The sequence below is a fragment of the Lissotriton vulgaris genome, chromosome 10, assembly GCF_964263255.1.
Source record: "Lissotriton vulgaris chromosome 10, aLisVul1.2, whole genome shotgun sequence".
NCBI classification, from domain to species: Eukaryota; Metazoa; Chordata; class Amphibia; order Caudata; family Salamandridae; genus Lissotriton; species Lissotriton vulgaris.
In genome coordinates, this window is record NC_141698.1 from 1003619625 (window position 1) to 1003637310 (window position 17686).

The 17686-nt window shown below is 45.3% G+C and overlaps 1 protein-coding gene across 1 annotated transcript in view; it reads right to left on the minus strand.

Annotated features, from left to right (window-relative positions):
- The window catches only part of LOC147689136 (uncharacterized), a 270996-nt gene that overhangs the window by 243649 nt on the left and 9661 nt on the right, over positions 1–17686 (minus strand). Inside the window, exon 2 of the mRNA XM_086939872.1 lies at positions 3191–3244. Within this exon, the coding sequence (XP_086795998.1) occupies positions 3191–3244 (54 nt within the window). The remainder of the gene's footprint in view (positions 1–3190; positions 3245–17686) is intronic.

Consider the following 17686-nt stretch of genomic DNA (forward strand, 5'->3'; position numbering starts at 1 on the left):
TTACTCAAAATTCCTAGGAATAGCACGGTGTATGCCTGCCTAAAGATTTGCATTGGTTACCAGTCAAGGAAAGAGTGAAATTTAAGGAACTGACCTTAGTCCACAATGTTTTTTATGGAATGTGCCCTAGCTATTTGTCAAAGAGAAAACTACGCTACCAGCCTCCTAGAACATTGCATTCTATGGAGGCTGTATTGACAGTAGCGCCCAAGACAAAGAAGAACAGATTTCTTTATTTATTAAAAGTTTTCTATAGCGCGAACAAGACCCTTAGGTATCAGAGCGCTTAACACTCCAAGAAATACAGTAAAACTACATACATACTTCTTTCTTTCATGCTATGCCTACCAGAGGCTGGAATTCCTTGCTCTTGTCTCTCAGAGCCAGTAAGGATCCAGAGTCATTTAGGAGTCAGTTGGAGACTTGACTTTTTAATGAAGTGTTTTAACGCTCACTTGTAGATCCTTTCGCCTTATCGACTTTTTAGCGCCGGGACACTCTTCCGAGTAGCCGTGCGCTTTACAAATGTTTTTGATTTGATTTGATATTCAATACAAAAATGAACATTTTCTAAAATATAAAATCTACATCCTAGGCTAGAATACCTCCCTTAATATTCTAGCCCACCCATCTTCATAGTCTTCTACACCCACTATTATACAACAACACACACCCCATATGGCCCCCACCCAATATTATATAAAATCTCACAACCACCTTTATATGTCTGCATAAGCACTAGCATGTCTCCACACACCACTTTCAGACAACCAAACAGCCAGGTTAACACACCCACACCCACGAATGTACATCCATATACCCATTATCGAATGCCCACATTGCCATCATCACAGGCCAACACACCTACCATCATACATCCAAACAGTCATCATCCTACATGCACACATCAAACATGCTACATCCGTACACTCCCCATGATATGTAAAATCGAAGAAGGGTAACAGAGTTTAGGTAGCCAGTGCAATACACAACCTCCTACACATTTACCCTCCTGAATTCACTGATTCACCATGGGCTAGGAACACGGATGTGCTGTTGCCAACAACAAAGAATCCTTAACATTGGAAAAATTGCCAATTTACATAACGTGGGGCTGATGAAGTGGATTCTTCCACGAAACACGTTTGCTGTGAATCTGAGTCCACATACGAATTTATGAAATTAGCGTGGAATTTTACGAATTTTAACTTGGAATTAACAATAAAACACATACACAAGACTTTCTGATGCAAGATTGTCCTTTGCACTGATCAAAGACATATTATTGCTTGAATAAACGTTGATTTACTACAGACCTAATATCTAATTACCTTCAATACTAGAAAACTCACCATGATATGGCAACATGCCAACCACCATGTACCCACACCCTTTACTAGCGATATGCAGGGTAGTAAAAGTGATGGAAGATATTGCTGACCTATGGCGATGTTGAGGCACGAGGTTAAGGTAGCACCTCTGCCTATTAATATGTATATACATATATATTTCACATCTGGGACAAGACAAGCAAATCTTCAATTGTGGTCAATCATTTGGATCTTTGGCAACTTGACAGTGTTTGTTTACTCCATCTATTCTTCTGGAGTACAGTATGCACGCTATAGAGATATAATGATCTCTATTAAGAGCAGTTGGAAATACAACCTAGATTTCCAACTCCCATATAGTCCATGGGTTAGAATTGTTTGGTGTTGCACAGCCCTGCATTCTTATTCTGCTCAAACCTCGGGGATCATTGACACATATGTGGTAAAGAAAATTTCATAGGAATGTAATGGTGGGTGGCACTTTTACACGATTTCTCAAGAGTGAAAATTGCATTTACAATGACCTCCTCAGATGGCAAACCTCTTCTTCGGTGACAGAAAACAGGTATATTGGGCCTGATTCACAGAACTAACTTAAGACAAAATCCTAAACTTACTACTTTTGGTATTCACAGAAGTTAGGATTTTGTCTTAAGTTTGTCTTAAGACAGACTTAAGTTAGGATTTTGTCTTAAGTCTGTCTTAAGTTTGTCTTAAGACAAACTTAAGACAAAATCCTAACTTCTGTGAATACCAAAAGTAGTACGTTTAGGATTTTGTCTTAAGTTAGTTCTGTGAATCAGCCCCATTGTGTAAACCCGGGGAGTCGAATACAGAACCGGGTCTATGCCAGATTTACCTACTATCCACAAGATACATTTACATTCTAAGAACCAAAATGGTCAATCATTTAGATAGTAGTTATCCTGAAAATGTGTCATGGATCTAATCCTTCTGGACTGACGTTCGACACGCATGGCATTAATAAAAGTGAACCTCCATTCATGCACATAGTGATTCGATTAATTATATAGTAACAATGGAAAGTTATAAAGGAATAATGTATAGATCAAATGGTGCCATTTTGCAAGCATCTCTGGACTCATCCCTATGTTCTATAAATGCTAAGAACACGGGTGATAATAAAGATTATTTTTTTCTTCAAAATGTCTGACATATTGGGTGAGAATTTGAGTAATGTACTAATTATTAAACAACGTACTATCAATCCCAAGTATACTACCCAAATTTGACCAATGTGAAACTGTCTGCCATGTTTTATTTTTCAATTGTATTGTTTGTTGCATTGTCATGTTTTCTGGATTACAATAAGAACATCAAATTTCAACAAGTAAGTTGTGAACAATAAAAATAATAACAGTTTTACATGCTCAAATCAGATGATTCTTTTACAACATATTGATATTTTCTTAAATAACAAAAAATATATTTCCAGCATGGGTGTTGGAAAGGGATCGAAGGGAGGCGATCATAAAAAAAGATAAGTGAAAAACAAAGATAGAGAGAGAAAACAATTAACATAAAATGTGAACAGAGTAGAATAGGTGCTCTTGTAAAAAGATATTTGGGAAAGAAGGTGTTTGGGGGTAAGGATAAACATATCGAGCTATAAGGAAGTGCGATAGAGGGCATCAGACATAATTAGTAAAGAAAGAAGGCAGAAGAAAAGCATTAAAAGGACATTTGTAAAGTCATTATTATACGGAATAAAATACTCCCAACTGCTTAATAAAAGAATGTTGCAAATCTTTATCCAGTCCAGCTGGCAGCCTACGCCCCTTTAAAAGAAAGATTTTAGGATAGAAATCAACAATAAACTGCTAGCTGAGAAATCTAACCTCTGGCGGCTTTGCTTGTTGTCTATTCCAGTCTGATACATCAATAAAACTGATCTGAAAAAGAAGAAAAAGAAATGTTGATGAACAAATATTTTTTGTTCCTTAGCGACCCCGAAAGAAAAAAGCATACCTGTTATTATCTCCTAAAATCTTTAATGCATGTGCAGTTTACTTCATTTAATTTATTTCGTACTAATACATACAGAAGTGAAATATCATAAATCCTACTTTATACAGATGGGCTGTAGGACCAAATACACTATAACTAGTATGCAACGGCTATTATATATTTTTTTAAACTTTTTTTTGCTTATTGTATCATTGTTAATCCCTATTTAAAAAATGCAACTAACGTTTTTCCAAAATTGTGAATCAATAAATGTACTCACTTCAATGGGGTGTTTAATGCTGCAATAAATCTTATGTAATACATACCAAGCTAAAAACATTAGTATTGTAGGGCAACTTTCATGTAAAGTTAATTAGAAAACCTCAGGACTCTTCAATACCAAAGCCGTCTTTCTGCACAACTATTGGTCTGGTAGTCATACAGGAGATATAGGGCCTAATTTATATGTTCGTGGATAATTTGATCCATTTCAATGGCGATGCATCACCAGCACTATTCAGATGCAGGCGGGCCTATTAGTTTGGCTACAGTAGGGACTACTCCATCACCGCCATAGCTAAATTTCTCTGACGGCCCAATGGAGTGAGGGCTGTTGGATAATCAGCTACATGTCAGAGATATAGCTGTTTTGTTTACTGTCCATCACCACCAGGCAAGCCCTGGCAGTGAGGGACAGTAAAAAAAAAATGGTACCTCCACCAAGGCAATGGAGAAATTTACTCTGTTGGCCTGGCGGGAAAACGCCCTGACCGCCAATAACAAAACCGGGCCCGAGCTTCCATTTTCTTCTATTTTAATAATAAATATGAACTACTGATGAGCAGAAATATTACAATCTAAAAGACTGGAAGCCTTAGATACATTATGCATATTCTTTCCTTACAGTTGCTACTGAGAATTATGCAGTTGTGCAGATCTCATTCACATGTAGGGTACCCTAGGTAGGGTTAAAATATATTTCATGTGTAGATACCAGATGAAGAAGAATGAGTCATCTATCCACTCCTATGTTGCAAACATATTTCGGCCTCAACCTTGTCCATTCAGGTCAAAATTTTTCTTTGTCTACGCTTATTTCTGCATGTGAACTATCTCTGTCCCTCAGTACATGCTTATGAATGAGGCCTAAGGCTCTCATGTCTGATAATCCTACAAGGGGCCAAAACCCTATCTTTGAGTTGTTTTATGTGCCCTGATTGTGCCAAAGTGGCACCTCCATATAATCACATACTCGTCAAGGATTGGTGCCGGCATAGAAACTTATACGCCCTTCGTCCGACTGCTTATAACCCTGGTTTTGGCCCCTTGGATAAAGAAGCCAAAGAACAGTGCCTCCATCTCAAGTTAATACCCAGCCCTACTGCCAGAAAGGATTGATGCCTAACATTTAGATACATGGTGAGCACTTGGCAGCACCTTCTTATCATGCGGATATATAGCAAGTGTGTGTTTGTCTCAGGGGATTCATGATTTTAATGTGTGTGGTTTGCCATACGTTTTCATAGCTTCTATGAACTTCTTGCCTATATCACTGTAAGAAATAGAACACTATTAGATGTATAAGAATTGAAAATGTGTCCAAATCCTGTTTTATCAAAAGAACTGTTTGTTCCTGTCATTGGGAGGGTAAATACTCTTGGCATGGAGTACATGAGGATCACTGACATATTATCGATTACACAAATATAGAATTACCAAAATATCGAGGAAAAAATATAGAATGCAAAAATATCGAATTCCTATCTCCAAACAGGCAAGTACAAAAATATTGAATCAAAAATATTGTTGTAAAAAATATAGTTAGTCAAAATATCGATTTTTTTTAATGTCTTAAAAGTAATTGAAAATTAATGAAATAATAAATATAATTAACTTAAACATACTTGAAATACTTAAATAACGTTAAAATTAATAAATAATTAATGTAAGTTAAAAAACATACAATTTGTATATATATGAACGTAATATTAATAAAAAAATATACAATATTTTTACCGTAGGATAGCGGGAGGGTAAAATTTACTATTACCACTCCAGTGAGTGCAACAGTAGGGAAAGCGTTGGATAGCGTAGGGGTAAAAATTACTATTCCCACTCCAGAGAGTGCAACAGTAGTGAAAGCGTTGGATAGTGGGAGGGTAAAAATTACTCTTCCCACTACAGTGAGTGCAACAGTAGGGAAAGCATTAGATAGGGGGAGGGTAAGAATTGCTATTCCCACTCAAAGGAGTACAACAGTAGGGAAAGTGTTGGATAGCGTAAGGGTAAAAATTACTATTCCCACTCCAGTGAGTGCAACAGTAGGGAAAGCGTTGGATAGCGGGAGGGTAAAAATTACTATTCCCACTTGAGAGACTGCAACAGTAGGGAAAGCGTTGGATAGCGTAGGGGTAAACATTTCTATTCTCACTCCAGTGAGTGCAACAGTAGGGAAAGCGTTGGATAGCGTAGGGTAAGCATGGGCGGAAAATCCGTTTCGCTCGCGGATTTTGCGGATTTTCGGTAAATTCGCAATCCGCGAGATCCGCGAATCTCCCGCAAAATCCGCAAATCCGCGAGCAGCGGATTTTATGGCTTGCTCGCACTGTTCGCGTGAGTTCGCGGCTTGCCAGTACAACTTCGCACCCCGCGAGTAAGTGCTAAATTGCAGAAATACGATCTTAGCAAAACTGAAACTACTTACCAGGTTCAAAAGTTCAGGCTCATCATTAGTAGCCATTTCCTGTAGTGCTTCCTGAGGGGCCCCTCCAGAGTTCAGTTGCCAGTTGCAACTATTATGTTACCCTGCTCTGAACCTCAGAATAGTTACACATATGCCACAAAGGTCCTGAATTACAGCTAAGGGAGACAAGCAGGAGCCAGGCTGGAAGTTAAAATCCATTAATCAGCCCCTAATTCATTATTGTCAGTTGGGGCAGGGCAGGTGTTGTAACTAATTTTGCAACAATGAAAGCACTTAGCAAGTGCAAAAGATCACTAATCAGGAAGCACTAAGGAAGCAGGTGCCAGCTAAAAAAATATTCTGTGACACATTAATCAGCCCCAAATTAATTCAGGTCACTTGAGGCAGGGAAGGTGTGCTTTGCTTTGCCGAAAATAATGTACACTGGACAACCAGAGGGTGTGGTGATGAAACAGAGGGTGGCATGGGTGGGCCAGAGGGTGGCATGAGTAGTCAGAGAGTGGCAGTGGTGACAGAGAGTGGCAGTGATGAAGAAGAGTGTCCCAAACAGGCTGGACACGTAGAAACAACAAGTTCGCAAAACTTGCGACCCGACAGGTAAGTTCGCAAATTGCGAAATTGTAAAAACCCTCGCGAACTGGCAGAAACACGCGCGAACACAAAAAAAAAAAATCCGCAAATTCGCGGGAATTCGCGGATTGCGAGTTCGCAAATCCACAAAATTCGCGAACGCGAGATTCGCAAAATTCGCCCATGCTTAGCGTAGGGGTAAAAATTACTATTCCCACTCCAGTGAGTGCAACAGTAGGGAAAGCGTTGGATAGCGTAGGGGTAAAAATTACTATCCCCACTCCAGTGAGTGCAACAGTAGGGAAAGCGTTGGATAGCGTAGGGGTAAAAATTACTATTCACACTCCATTGAGTGCAACAGTAGGGAAAGAGTTGGATAGAGGGAGGGTAAAAATTACTATTCCCACTCCAGAGAGTGCAACAGTAGGGAAAGTGTTGGATAGCGTAGGAGTAAAAATTACTATTCCAACTCCAGTGAGTGCAACAGTAGGGAAAGCGTTGGATAGAGGTAGGGTAAAAAAAACTATTCCCACTCCAGTGAGTGCAACAGTAGGGAAAGTGTTGGATAGCGTAGGGGTAAAAATTACTATTCCCACTCCAGTGAGTGCAACAGTAGGGAAAGCGTTGGATAGCGTAGGGGTAAGAATTACTATTCCCACTCCAGTGAGTGCAACAGTAGGGAAAGCGTTGGAGAGCGTAGGGGTAAAAATTACTATTCCCACTCCAGTGAGTGCAACAGTAGGGAAAGCGTTGGATAGCGTAGGGGTAAGAATTACTATTTACACTCCAGTGAGTTTAACAGTAGGGAAAGTAATGATTTAATATATTATTAAAAATAAATTAAATAACAATACCAATAAAACATAAATTACAATTAATTACCAAATTAATATTATGTAATACTTAGTTAAATAGATATACAAATAAATATTAGTTAGTAAAAATCCATTACCTATTCATAATTAACAACTAATTAATTTTCAATAACAAAAACGAATTATTAATAAAATCAATACCGATTAATATTAGTTAACAGTAAATTAAATATCAATACACAAAAAGTATTTTTGATATGTAATTAATTACAATTACATTACTTCCCAGCCTATTCCCCTATAAACCCACAACCTTCTATGGAAAATAAATTTATAAAATCATCATAATTATCAAATAATTAATTAATAAAAATGAATTACTAATTGATAAAAATTAATTACCAATTAAAAACGTATTTACAATAAATAAAAAATCAATACCAATAAATAAATAAAAATATTTAGTTAAGTACAATTAAATTACTTCCCACCCTATTCCCCTATAAACCCACAACCCGCTATGGATAATAAATTAATAAAATTAATATAATTATCAATTAATCAATTAATACAAATAATTTCCAATTAATAGAAATTCATGACAATTAAAAATTATATAACAATAATACAAAATAAATACCAATAAATAAATAAAAATATTTAATTAATTACAATAAAATTACTTCCCGCCCTATTCCCTTATAAACCCACAACCCGCTACAGAACGAAAATGCAAAATTAAATTAAAAATAATTAATAATTGCTAAAAATTAATATTTAATTTAATATAATTAAATTACTTCCCATCCTATTCTCCTATAAACTCACAACCCGCTACAGAAGTAAATTGTGCTAAAATTAAATAACCTAAAATTCATTACTTAAAAAAAATTAAACATACATTACAAAAATAATATACACTTTTCACACATACACTAACATACAAAACGCTTAAAAAATTCTATATTATTAAATATTTTAATGCCTATATTATATACTTCGATATTTTGAATTCGATATTTTGACAATCGATATTCCTTACCTTCAATTCGATATTTTTAACCACTATATTGTGTCCATCGATATTTTGTCCATTCTATATTTTTAATTCGATATTATGTCCTTTCTATATTTTTACTTCGATATTATGGGGGTCATTAGGATGGCGGGCGGACTTTCCCCGCCCGCCATCCTGTCGGGGATTGGGACCGCCCCCCATAAGGGCGGGGGTCCCGTGGGTGGTATTAGGATGCGGCCGCCACAGTGGCGGACGCATCCTGCATTTATAACATTGTGGCGGGCGGTGCTCTCTGCACCGCCTGCCACAATGCCATAAATTAATGTATGCATTTGCATACACAATGCGGCAGGCACTGCCCGGTGCCTACCGCATTGTATATGCAAATGCAGGGGGGTACCACGGGTACCCCTGTGTGCCCCCCCACCCCTCCTTCACTTTGGGGGCCCGCAGGGGTCCCCCAAAGTGAAGACCACATACCTTTCCGTGGCGGCACGGCATTGTAAAATGCCCATCATAATATGGCTGGCGGTGTCTGATAGACACCGCCACCATATTATTCCTTTTCCGCCCCGGCCGCAAGGCGACCGGGGCGGAAAAGCGGCGGACGGTCTTTCTGTCCGCCGAGGTCCCCCCGCCATACTAATATGGCGGGGGGAAACGAGTGAGGATGTCGGGCGGATTGCCACCGCCAAGCTGGCGGTGGCTACCGCCAGCCTGGCGGGGGCAATCCGCCCGACATCCTAATGGGCCCCTATGTCTTCTTAACAGTACATGATATGTTAGATCTAGCTCCATGATCAGTAATACCTTTACGTTCTAGAGTGCCAAGGTGCTGCCCTGAAGCTGTTATAGCTCCTGATTAGGGGTGGAGTTTTGGAATATTTTAGAGTTTAATACTCCTCTGAAAAGCAATACATTTTCGGGAAACATTTGGAACTTGGAGCTCCTAATATGCAGTTGTGTCTATGAGATTATTATTCATATACTAAAAGAATCTATTTACATTATTTATGTGGGATTTTCTCACTATAATTTATGATATGAAATATTAGAGTTAACACACTGAACTTAGTTTGCCAGCTCCATTAAATTGAAAGAAAAAAATAATTAACTACTAAGACAATTTCAAAAAATGGCCAGAAGTCTAAGTCTTACAGTTGGTGGGCAACCAGAAATCCTCTCTCCTAGCGGCCATGCAAATGATTCTTAAAGGACACTGCCATGCACTCACACACATCTCACCTTCACCTGCATACTCCTCAACACCCACTCACTTGTCAAGCATGCCTTAGAAGTCTGGGATCTTTTGCATCGGCCTCTCTCCATACCACCTATTCCGCAGAGAAACCTGGTTTAACCCAGATTCCATTCTGGACATAACAATGACCACCGCTCCACCCCAAGTACAAAATCTCAAGAGAAGACAGAATCAACAAATCCAGAGGCAGACTCACCATCATCTACCGTGAGGAAATTAACTGCTCCATCACCTCGGTCTACACCAGCGACTGGCTAGAACACATGGCCTTCAAATCCAGCACCTAAATCACCACAACCTTTGGAAGAGCTCTACTCTACTGCCCTCCAGGCCCAGATCTAATTTCAGCTCCACTCTTTTAGACCTCATCACCCTTCTGGCCCTCATGTTCAATTCCTTCTTTCTGCTTGGCGACCTCAACTTCCACCTAGAGGCCCACCACTCTCCTGGAATACCCAGCATTTTGGGACTCACTCATCAGGTGGATGATCCCACCCACATGCACGAACATGTCCTCAAACCTAATTTCACCAATTTTACCAACTTTGCAGTAGACAAGCCTAACCCGCTCGCCTAGACAGGCCACTCGCTCATTTGCTGTTGCTTGCACCACCTACAACCCGACCAACTTACGCCAATTGAAAAAAATCCCTGAGGACACATGGATCTCTGAGCTCCATTCTCGACGCCCCCTCTCCTGAATGACCTGGAGTGTTCCGTCCCAAACCAAAATACGTGGATAACCTCCTGCATGGACTGCTTGGCTCATCTGAGAACCACCTGCAAACCTTGATCTAATCTTCAAGTCACGTGGTTCACTGAGTACCTTCAGTTCATAAAGCATCACTACAAGCAGCTGGAACAAAAATGCTCTATTACTTACCGCTAATCTTCATTACCCCAGGTCCTGTTGTCCTATCCCATTCATTAACATATTGGGGATAACCATCTACCGACAGAAAAAAAGAGCAGAGGCATGCTGGGACCCTAATACTCCCCACCCACCGGGAGTACATAAGCAGTACTTACCCAGGATCCCGTCTGTACAACCAAGCCCAGACAGGAAGGCCGGCCTGGAGGAGGGAGGGAGGGGCGCATGAATGGGACTAGGACAACGGGACCTGGGGTAATGAAGATTAACGTTAAGTAATAGAACAGTACCCCCAGGTCTCTTATGTACTCTTCCCATTCATTAACATATTGGAGAATACCAAAGCAGAAAACCGGCCTTCCGCATCCACAAGCATATCCAGGAAACCACAACAAAAGCAGCAACCCAAGGGAGCACCGAGAAGGAGGAAAGGAAACCGCAAGAAACGACCGAGCCGCAGCCCAGGACAGCAGGGCCAAAACAAGGACCGGAGACAACCCAAAAAACAGAAGGCCAGGGCTCCAACAAGGAGGCCCCCAACCACAGAAACCGGAGACAGAGCAGCCGGAACCAAGACCCAAAGGACACGGCCAAGCAACCCACCAGACAAGGCCGCCCAGCTCAGAACGGGAAGGCACACAGGACACGTCAACCACAAAGACATGGAGCAAACCGCGAGTGCCTCGAAGAAGTCCAAAGAAAGAAGCCAAGACCGGCCAACAGAGCGAAGGCACAAGCACCCAGACCAACAAGGAAGGAGGAAAGCACAGGCCAGAAACCGGCCCACCCTACCAAACCTAGCGATGCAAAAGACCCCACAGGGAAGGAGGCCACCAATCAAACCACAAAGGCCAACAAACCCAGAACAGCAGGGGTAGAGGAAACCAACCCAAAGACCACAGGCCAGAGACGCCCCCAGAAGCACCAGCCGAAAGCCGACCAACAAAGGAGAGGCCAACAAGACCGGAAACCCACAATGAACAAGCCCAACAAGGGCGGGGACAGAGCCACAGGTCACAACCCCCAGAAAACCCCCAACCCCAAAAGGGAGGGAAAACAAAGCAGGACGGAGTCCAGAGCAACCAGGAGTACCCAGCAGCCCCCACACCAGGCACAGAGGGCAAAAAAAAAACAGGTGCCAACACAGCAGAGGCCCGTACAGGAACTCCACACCCAGGGCAAGCAAGCAGCAAGGGCAGGAGCAGCCGAAAAAAGAAACAGACCCAGGGCGCACAGCACCCAGACCAAAAGCCCACAAGGCCCGACTCCAGCAAAGCCGGAGAAGAGCCAAGAAAACAGCATAAACCAGGGCAACAAACGCCAAAGGAACCAGGAAGCCAGGACCAGAGCCAGGCAACCCGACCACGCAGGAGGACCCACAGACCCAACCAAACCCCAGAAGGAGCCCACGCAGCGCCCAGGCCAGAGCAAGAGGCAGGGAGGAACAGGGAACCCCCAGCACACCACCGCCGGGCCACACAGAAGGCCGGGAGGAAACCGCCCAAGCGTAAGCCAGAGGAAGCAGCGAAGGCAGAGGGCCAGGTAGCAGGAAACCCCAGACAACCCGCAGCTAGGAGGGAGGACCCCACCCAGGCAAGAGCACCACGTAACCGCACCCCAACTAGAGAGGGGGGGCACCCAAACAGACCTACATCGGGAACAAAGCCCGGAGAAGCAAGGGATGCAGAAGCGAACCAGGACACCTCAACCAGGAAACGCCCAGCAAAACACCCCAAAGAGGAGGCCGAAACAACCAGGAGGCCCAGGAGGGAGGGCCCAAGGACAACCAGAACCAGCAGGAAGCCGGCAGACCCGGAGCCACAGGATCCCACACAGGTCCAACACAGGCAAAACTAGCCCGGGAATCGAACCGCCGGCAGGAGAAGGCCCCGAAGGACCCATCAGGACGCAGCCACAACCGCAGAGCGCCCCATCAAGACACAAAAGAGTGCCCAGGCAAGGACGCAGAGTCCAAAAAGAAGACCAACACTAAGGAGCGTAAAGCCCCAGCAGACAACCAGCCAGGCACCCAGCATGGGAACCAGACAAGACCAGAACCCCCCCAGGGAACAAACACACCAGGGCACAGACGAAGCCTACAGCACCTGGCATACCCACAGAAGAGGGGAAACAGGCGCCCGCCAAGGACACAGCAGCAGCAAAAGACAGTCAAGCCCAAACAGCAGCGGCACGAACCCCAGGGAAAAAACAACCCATGGGCGGGGGGGATACCACAGAAAAGAAAAACAGGTGCCCAACAACCCTAGCTAGAGAAGCCGCACCAGGCCCCCACAGGAGTCCCCAACCGGGAACAAACGAGGCAGGAAGACAGGTAGAACAAGGAGGGGCAGGCAGGAAACACCCGTAGCAAGCCAAAGGCAAGCACAGGAAGAGCCAGGGCAGGAGCAAACAAGAGCAGTAGCAGCCAAGCACACAGAAGGCCCCGGGACAACACCCGAAGCCCCAGGCCTGGAGCAAAGGAGAACAGAACAGGCTCACCCAAGGCAGTTCGAACCACCCGGGCACAGGTGGAGCACCCCAGAGAGCACCAGGCAAGACACCAGGAAGCCGCAAGAGGGACCAAGCTCCTCCCAAGGGACGGGAAGAACAAAGCCAGGAACAAGAAGCCATCGCACACCAAAACACCAACCAAATAAGCCGAAGCCAGGAAGCGGAAGCACACAACCAGAAACGTAAGCGGAGCAAAGGCCACAACACAACAGCCAGCTCGCAGTGGAGGCAAGGCCACCTGAAAAAATGGGGCAGACGCAGCACAACCAACGCCAGGCCATGAAACCTGCCCCCGGAACACCCCGAGAAGGAGGGACGCAGAGGCACAGAAAAAAAAGCGGGGAAAAGCCGCGGCAGGCAAACAGGAACCCAGGGGAGCCAACATGACCCTCCCCATGCAGCCCCCCAGGAGTCGGAACACCAACCCACCACCAGCCGGGGTCAGGGAGCAACAGAGGAACCTGAAGAAGGGGGAAAACAGAAGCGCAACCCCAACAGGCCGCCACCGAGGAAGCGAGAGGCGACCCCGACACAAGAGCAGCAGAGGGCAAGGCGGAAGCAAGCAGGCAGGAAGACCCCAACAACACAGGGAACCCCAGGAGCAAGCACAGACAGAGCCAGCAAAAAAAGGAACCAGCCACCACAGAGGCGACAGGAACCTATGTCAACCCGAGGCAGGCCACCAAACAGAAGAGTGAATGCCAACAGCCAGAGAAGCAGCAAACAAACCCAACAGAGAGGAGAAACCCCCAACAAGGCTCGGAGCAAAATGCAAAAGCACGCAAGGCCAGAAGCAAGGGCACAACCCGAAGGCAGCGACCTAAAGGAAGAAGGCCCGTGGCGGAAACAGAAAACACCCACCACTCAGACCACGGGTGGAGAGCAGTGACGTGGAGCCGGAATAGGTAGCGGCGGGCCACATCATGCAAGCCACCCGGTCGAGGGCCGCCAGGAACAAGGGAAAAAACCGCGACCACCCCCCCAGACCACACACCGCAAGCGGGGGCGGAGGCCACAGCCCGGAGCAACCAGGCAGAACAGAGAAGCACAGTCCCAACCAATGGTGCACCCGAACTGGGCAGAGCATGTCAGGAGCAGCGCGAGGGAGAGGAGCCCGCAAGATGCGAACCAAGAAGGAGGGGGATAGTAGCCCCGACAGGACGCTCCCCAAGAGGAGCAGCGCAAGCAGAACGAGCACCCACAGAAGCACAGCCCCCACCAAGGAGCAACCGACCAGGGCAGCAGACCCCGGAGACCGCAGAAAGCCACCCACGAGGAGCAGACCAGCCCCAGCAGGAAGCACCCCAATCTAAGCCGGCAGAAGGCACAGGAAGCCGACGCCATGCCCCAACCCGAAAAGTCAGCGGAAAAAAACCGGCAGCCAAGCAGCAAGGCAGGAGCCAGAAGGAGCGCCCCACTGCCATAGGCACAAACCCCAGCAGAAGGAGAAGGACCCAGACATACAGCCGGTAAACCGGCCGAAGGCAGAGCAAGGAGCCACACACCCCAACACCACCGGAGCCAGGCAGCCCAAGTGAAAATCAAACCAGTAGCACAGCACCAGCACGCAGGATAGCCGGGAGTGCACCGACCGGGGTGTAGGTCAGAGGCAGAGTGCATGCAAGGCAAGCATGAGGTCCCAGGTTCAAACCCCGGCATCCCCAGGAGACTCCCCCAGTCCAACAACCAGAAGGGCCAGGAAGAATGACACCAAGCCACTGAAACAGAGAGGTCGCAACAAAAGAAGAGCGCCCCATCTGAACCATACATTGTGCACAGAATATCCCGACAGCATAGACAGGAGCTGAACCCTTGTCCTGAGCCACCAGAGGCATAGAAATACTAACATACAATCCAGTTGGCAGAACCCCCGCCGGACAGGGACCTGCAACACAACACAGAACCATGCCACGGAGGAAAGTGGTGCACAAGACCAAGAAAGGAGCCGGAGGCGGGACCCAAACCCATGCAGTACAGGGGCCCGCCACACCAAAGCCACAGGAAGCTGTAATATCCGGACCTGCCCGCAAAACGCAACAGGTGTATCACACAGCATGGTAGAGCAAAGAAAACCGCTAGCGGGACTTACCCGGGAGGGAGGCCAGTGCAACCCACTCCACAACGCCAACAAGGGCCCCCCCCCCTCACACCAGCCCAAGTCGCACCACTGGAACCACGCCAGGGCCGGGCAGACAGTCAGGAGCAAACACAGCGTGACTTCCTCACAGCCAGGCTCCAGGAAGACGCTCTATGACCCGGAAGAGACCCTGAGGCCAGCGCACCAGCCGCAAAGGTCCGGAGCACCCAAGAATCCACAATCCAGGAAGAAACCAGCCTCCCAGCAAGCCCGGCAGGCCAGGAAGCAGGACAGCCAACACCCCGACCGAACAGCCAGGCAGCCGGACGGGGAGTACCAAGAGAGGGAAGCCACCCAAGCCCAGCAGGAGCAGAACCAGCATCCACAGCAAACTTCTGTCGACAGACAGAAAAAAAGAATAGACGGGATTCTGGGTAAGTACTGCTTATGTACTCCCGGTTGGAGGGGCAGTATTAGGGTCCCAGCATGCCTCTACTCTTTTTTTCTGTCGGGAGAGGGTTATCTCCAATATGTTAATGAATGGGACGAGGACATAAGGGACCTGGGGGTAATGGTCCATAACCATCACCCCAACCCAGGAACTCTGCAATCAACTCTCACCAGCGCTTCATGATAATTCATGATGTCTCTGTACCCGTCATGTATTTAATTAAGTTCATACTTCATTTGCATTTCTGCTATATGCTCTCTGTGAAGTAAACTATTATGAAACGGGTGCATTGGTAATACATACAATCATTAAATAAGTCAACATAACTAGGGTTGACCTGAGGATCCTTGCTGATGAGGCATAACTCTATTTTCCAGTATATGCAAAAACAAAATGCAACATCGGATTTGAGGAAGCTGTAAAGTCCATAGTGTATTGATTCTTAGACATGTTATTTAAAGCAAAATCATTGATGGCTTTGTGAACTATGCTTTCAGTGGGGTGCCCTTTGAGTAAGCATTATCCGCATGAATGTCCGTTCAATGTGTGCTCAGCCGGAAACCTGCCTCTTTTACCTTACGTTGGTGTTACCTTGTATTTTTCCACGATGGCATTGCTTCCTTGAGACCAATAGACTATGGTGGTAGCCTTGATAATTCATGGGGGTACATGCCTTTTTACTTGCATCCCCAGAAGATGGGGTACTAGCTCTCATTGTAAAACCTCTTCAGTCCCCAGTAACTAGTGCCTTTGACTCCTCTCAGTGCATGGTGTGTGAGTTTAACATGGTGTGAGCACAAACTGTTGGTTTCCTGCATGAAGCACAGTCCCTGTAGCTGTCACCATCCTCAAGTAACCAACACAAATTCATTTATGGTTTATCAAATATCTGCCTCAGGTTGTGGCATGCATACCCAGGCACCACTCAATCAATCAATCAATCAATCAAGAAATTTGTATAGCGCACTACTCACCCAGAGGGTCTCAAGGCGCTTGGGGGGGGGGGGGGGGCATCAAACCTGTCCTGACCTGTCCTGTCTAGCCTGTCCTATACCTCTGAGTCAAAATCTCAGGTAGAGGCCGCTCAATCTGGCTTTCTGATCTAGTTTGCTCGGATCCTCCAATTCAAAGCAAGTATCTCGCCTGATTAGGGCTCAAGGTCTGGAACCAGTACCAACGCCATTAGATTTCAGGGGGATACACCAGAGAGTGTGTAACATGAAAGAGAATAGGTCTACTAAAGTAAAGTGCACGTTCGCCTGGAAGGATATCTTGGCACTGAATAACAGATGACCCAACTCAATGGTACCCATCTATCGACCTGAGAAGGATGAAAGGCTGAGTAAACTTGCTGGGATTTGAACCTGTGACCATGAGACCAAACACAGGCCCCAACAGTGGACGCCACTAGACCCCTAACACCAAGACTAAGCCTAAAAATCGTGCACAAAGCCTACCTGGAACATGTTGAAAAAACAGTCAATGCCCCTGCACAACAAAGACAAAGACACCAGCACAGCATACAAGGTACAAGGTCCCAGATGGCCCCACCACTGCAGAAAATGAGACAAGTAAAAAAAAACAGCACTGAGTAAGTGCAGCCAAGATACATAGGAAAAGGGAAAATACTCAAAGCGTGTGTGTGAAAATCCTAGGTGGAGACTGTTTCTTGCAAGCCTACTTACATGCTCTATGCCTGACTGTGCCTGCTCTGCTCAGTGGGACACCAAGCCAAAAATGCTTTCTGTTTGCTAAGAAAACAAATGTACAAATCTGTCCTGATGATGGTTCAAATTATTGAAAGTATCAGAAACCGAAAAATCAACAAGTACCACAGGGGCTGCTAAGAACTTGTGCCTTTTGATGTGTCAAACTTGTGGCCTGAGAAACACTTCATCCCTCTATGTACTCCACCATTTATCAACATCAAGAATGGGCAGGGAGAATACCTCACATTCTTTATCTTCCTCTCGCTGGCCATAGGAAACTGAGGGTTGTCCACATGCCAAGGTTTTTAAGTGTTGCCTCCAGTGGTTAGTCCTCCCCACTATGGTTAAGCACCACTGCAAGAAAGTCCATATACCTTTTATTTCTGATATAAAGCCATTC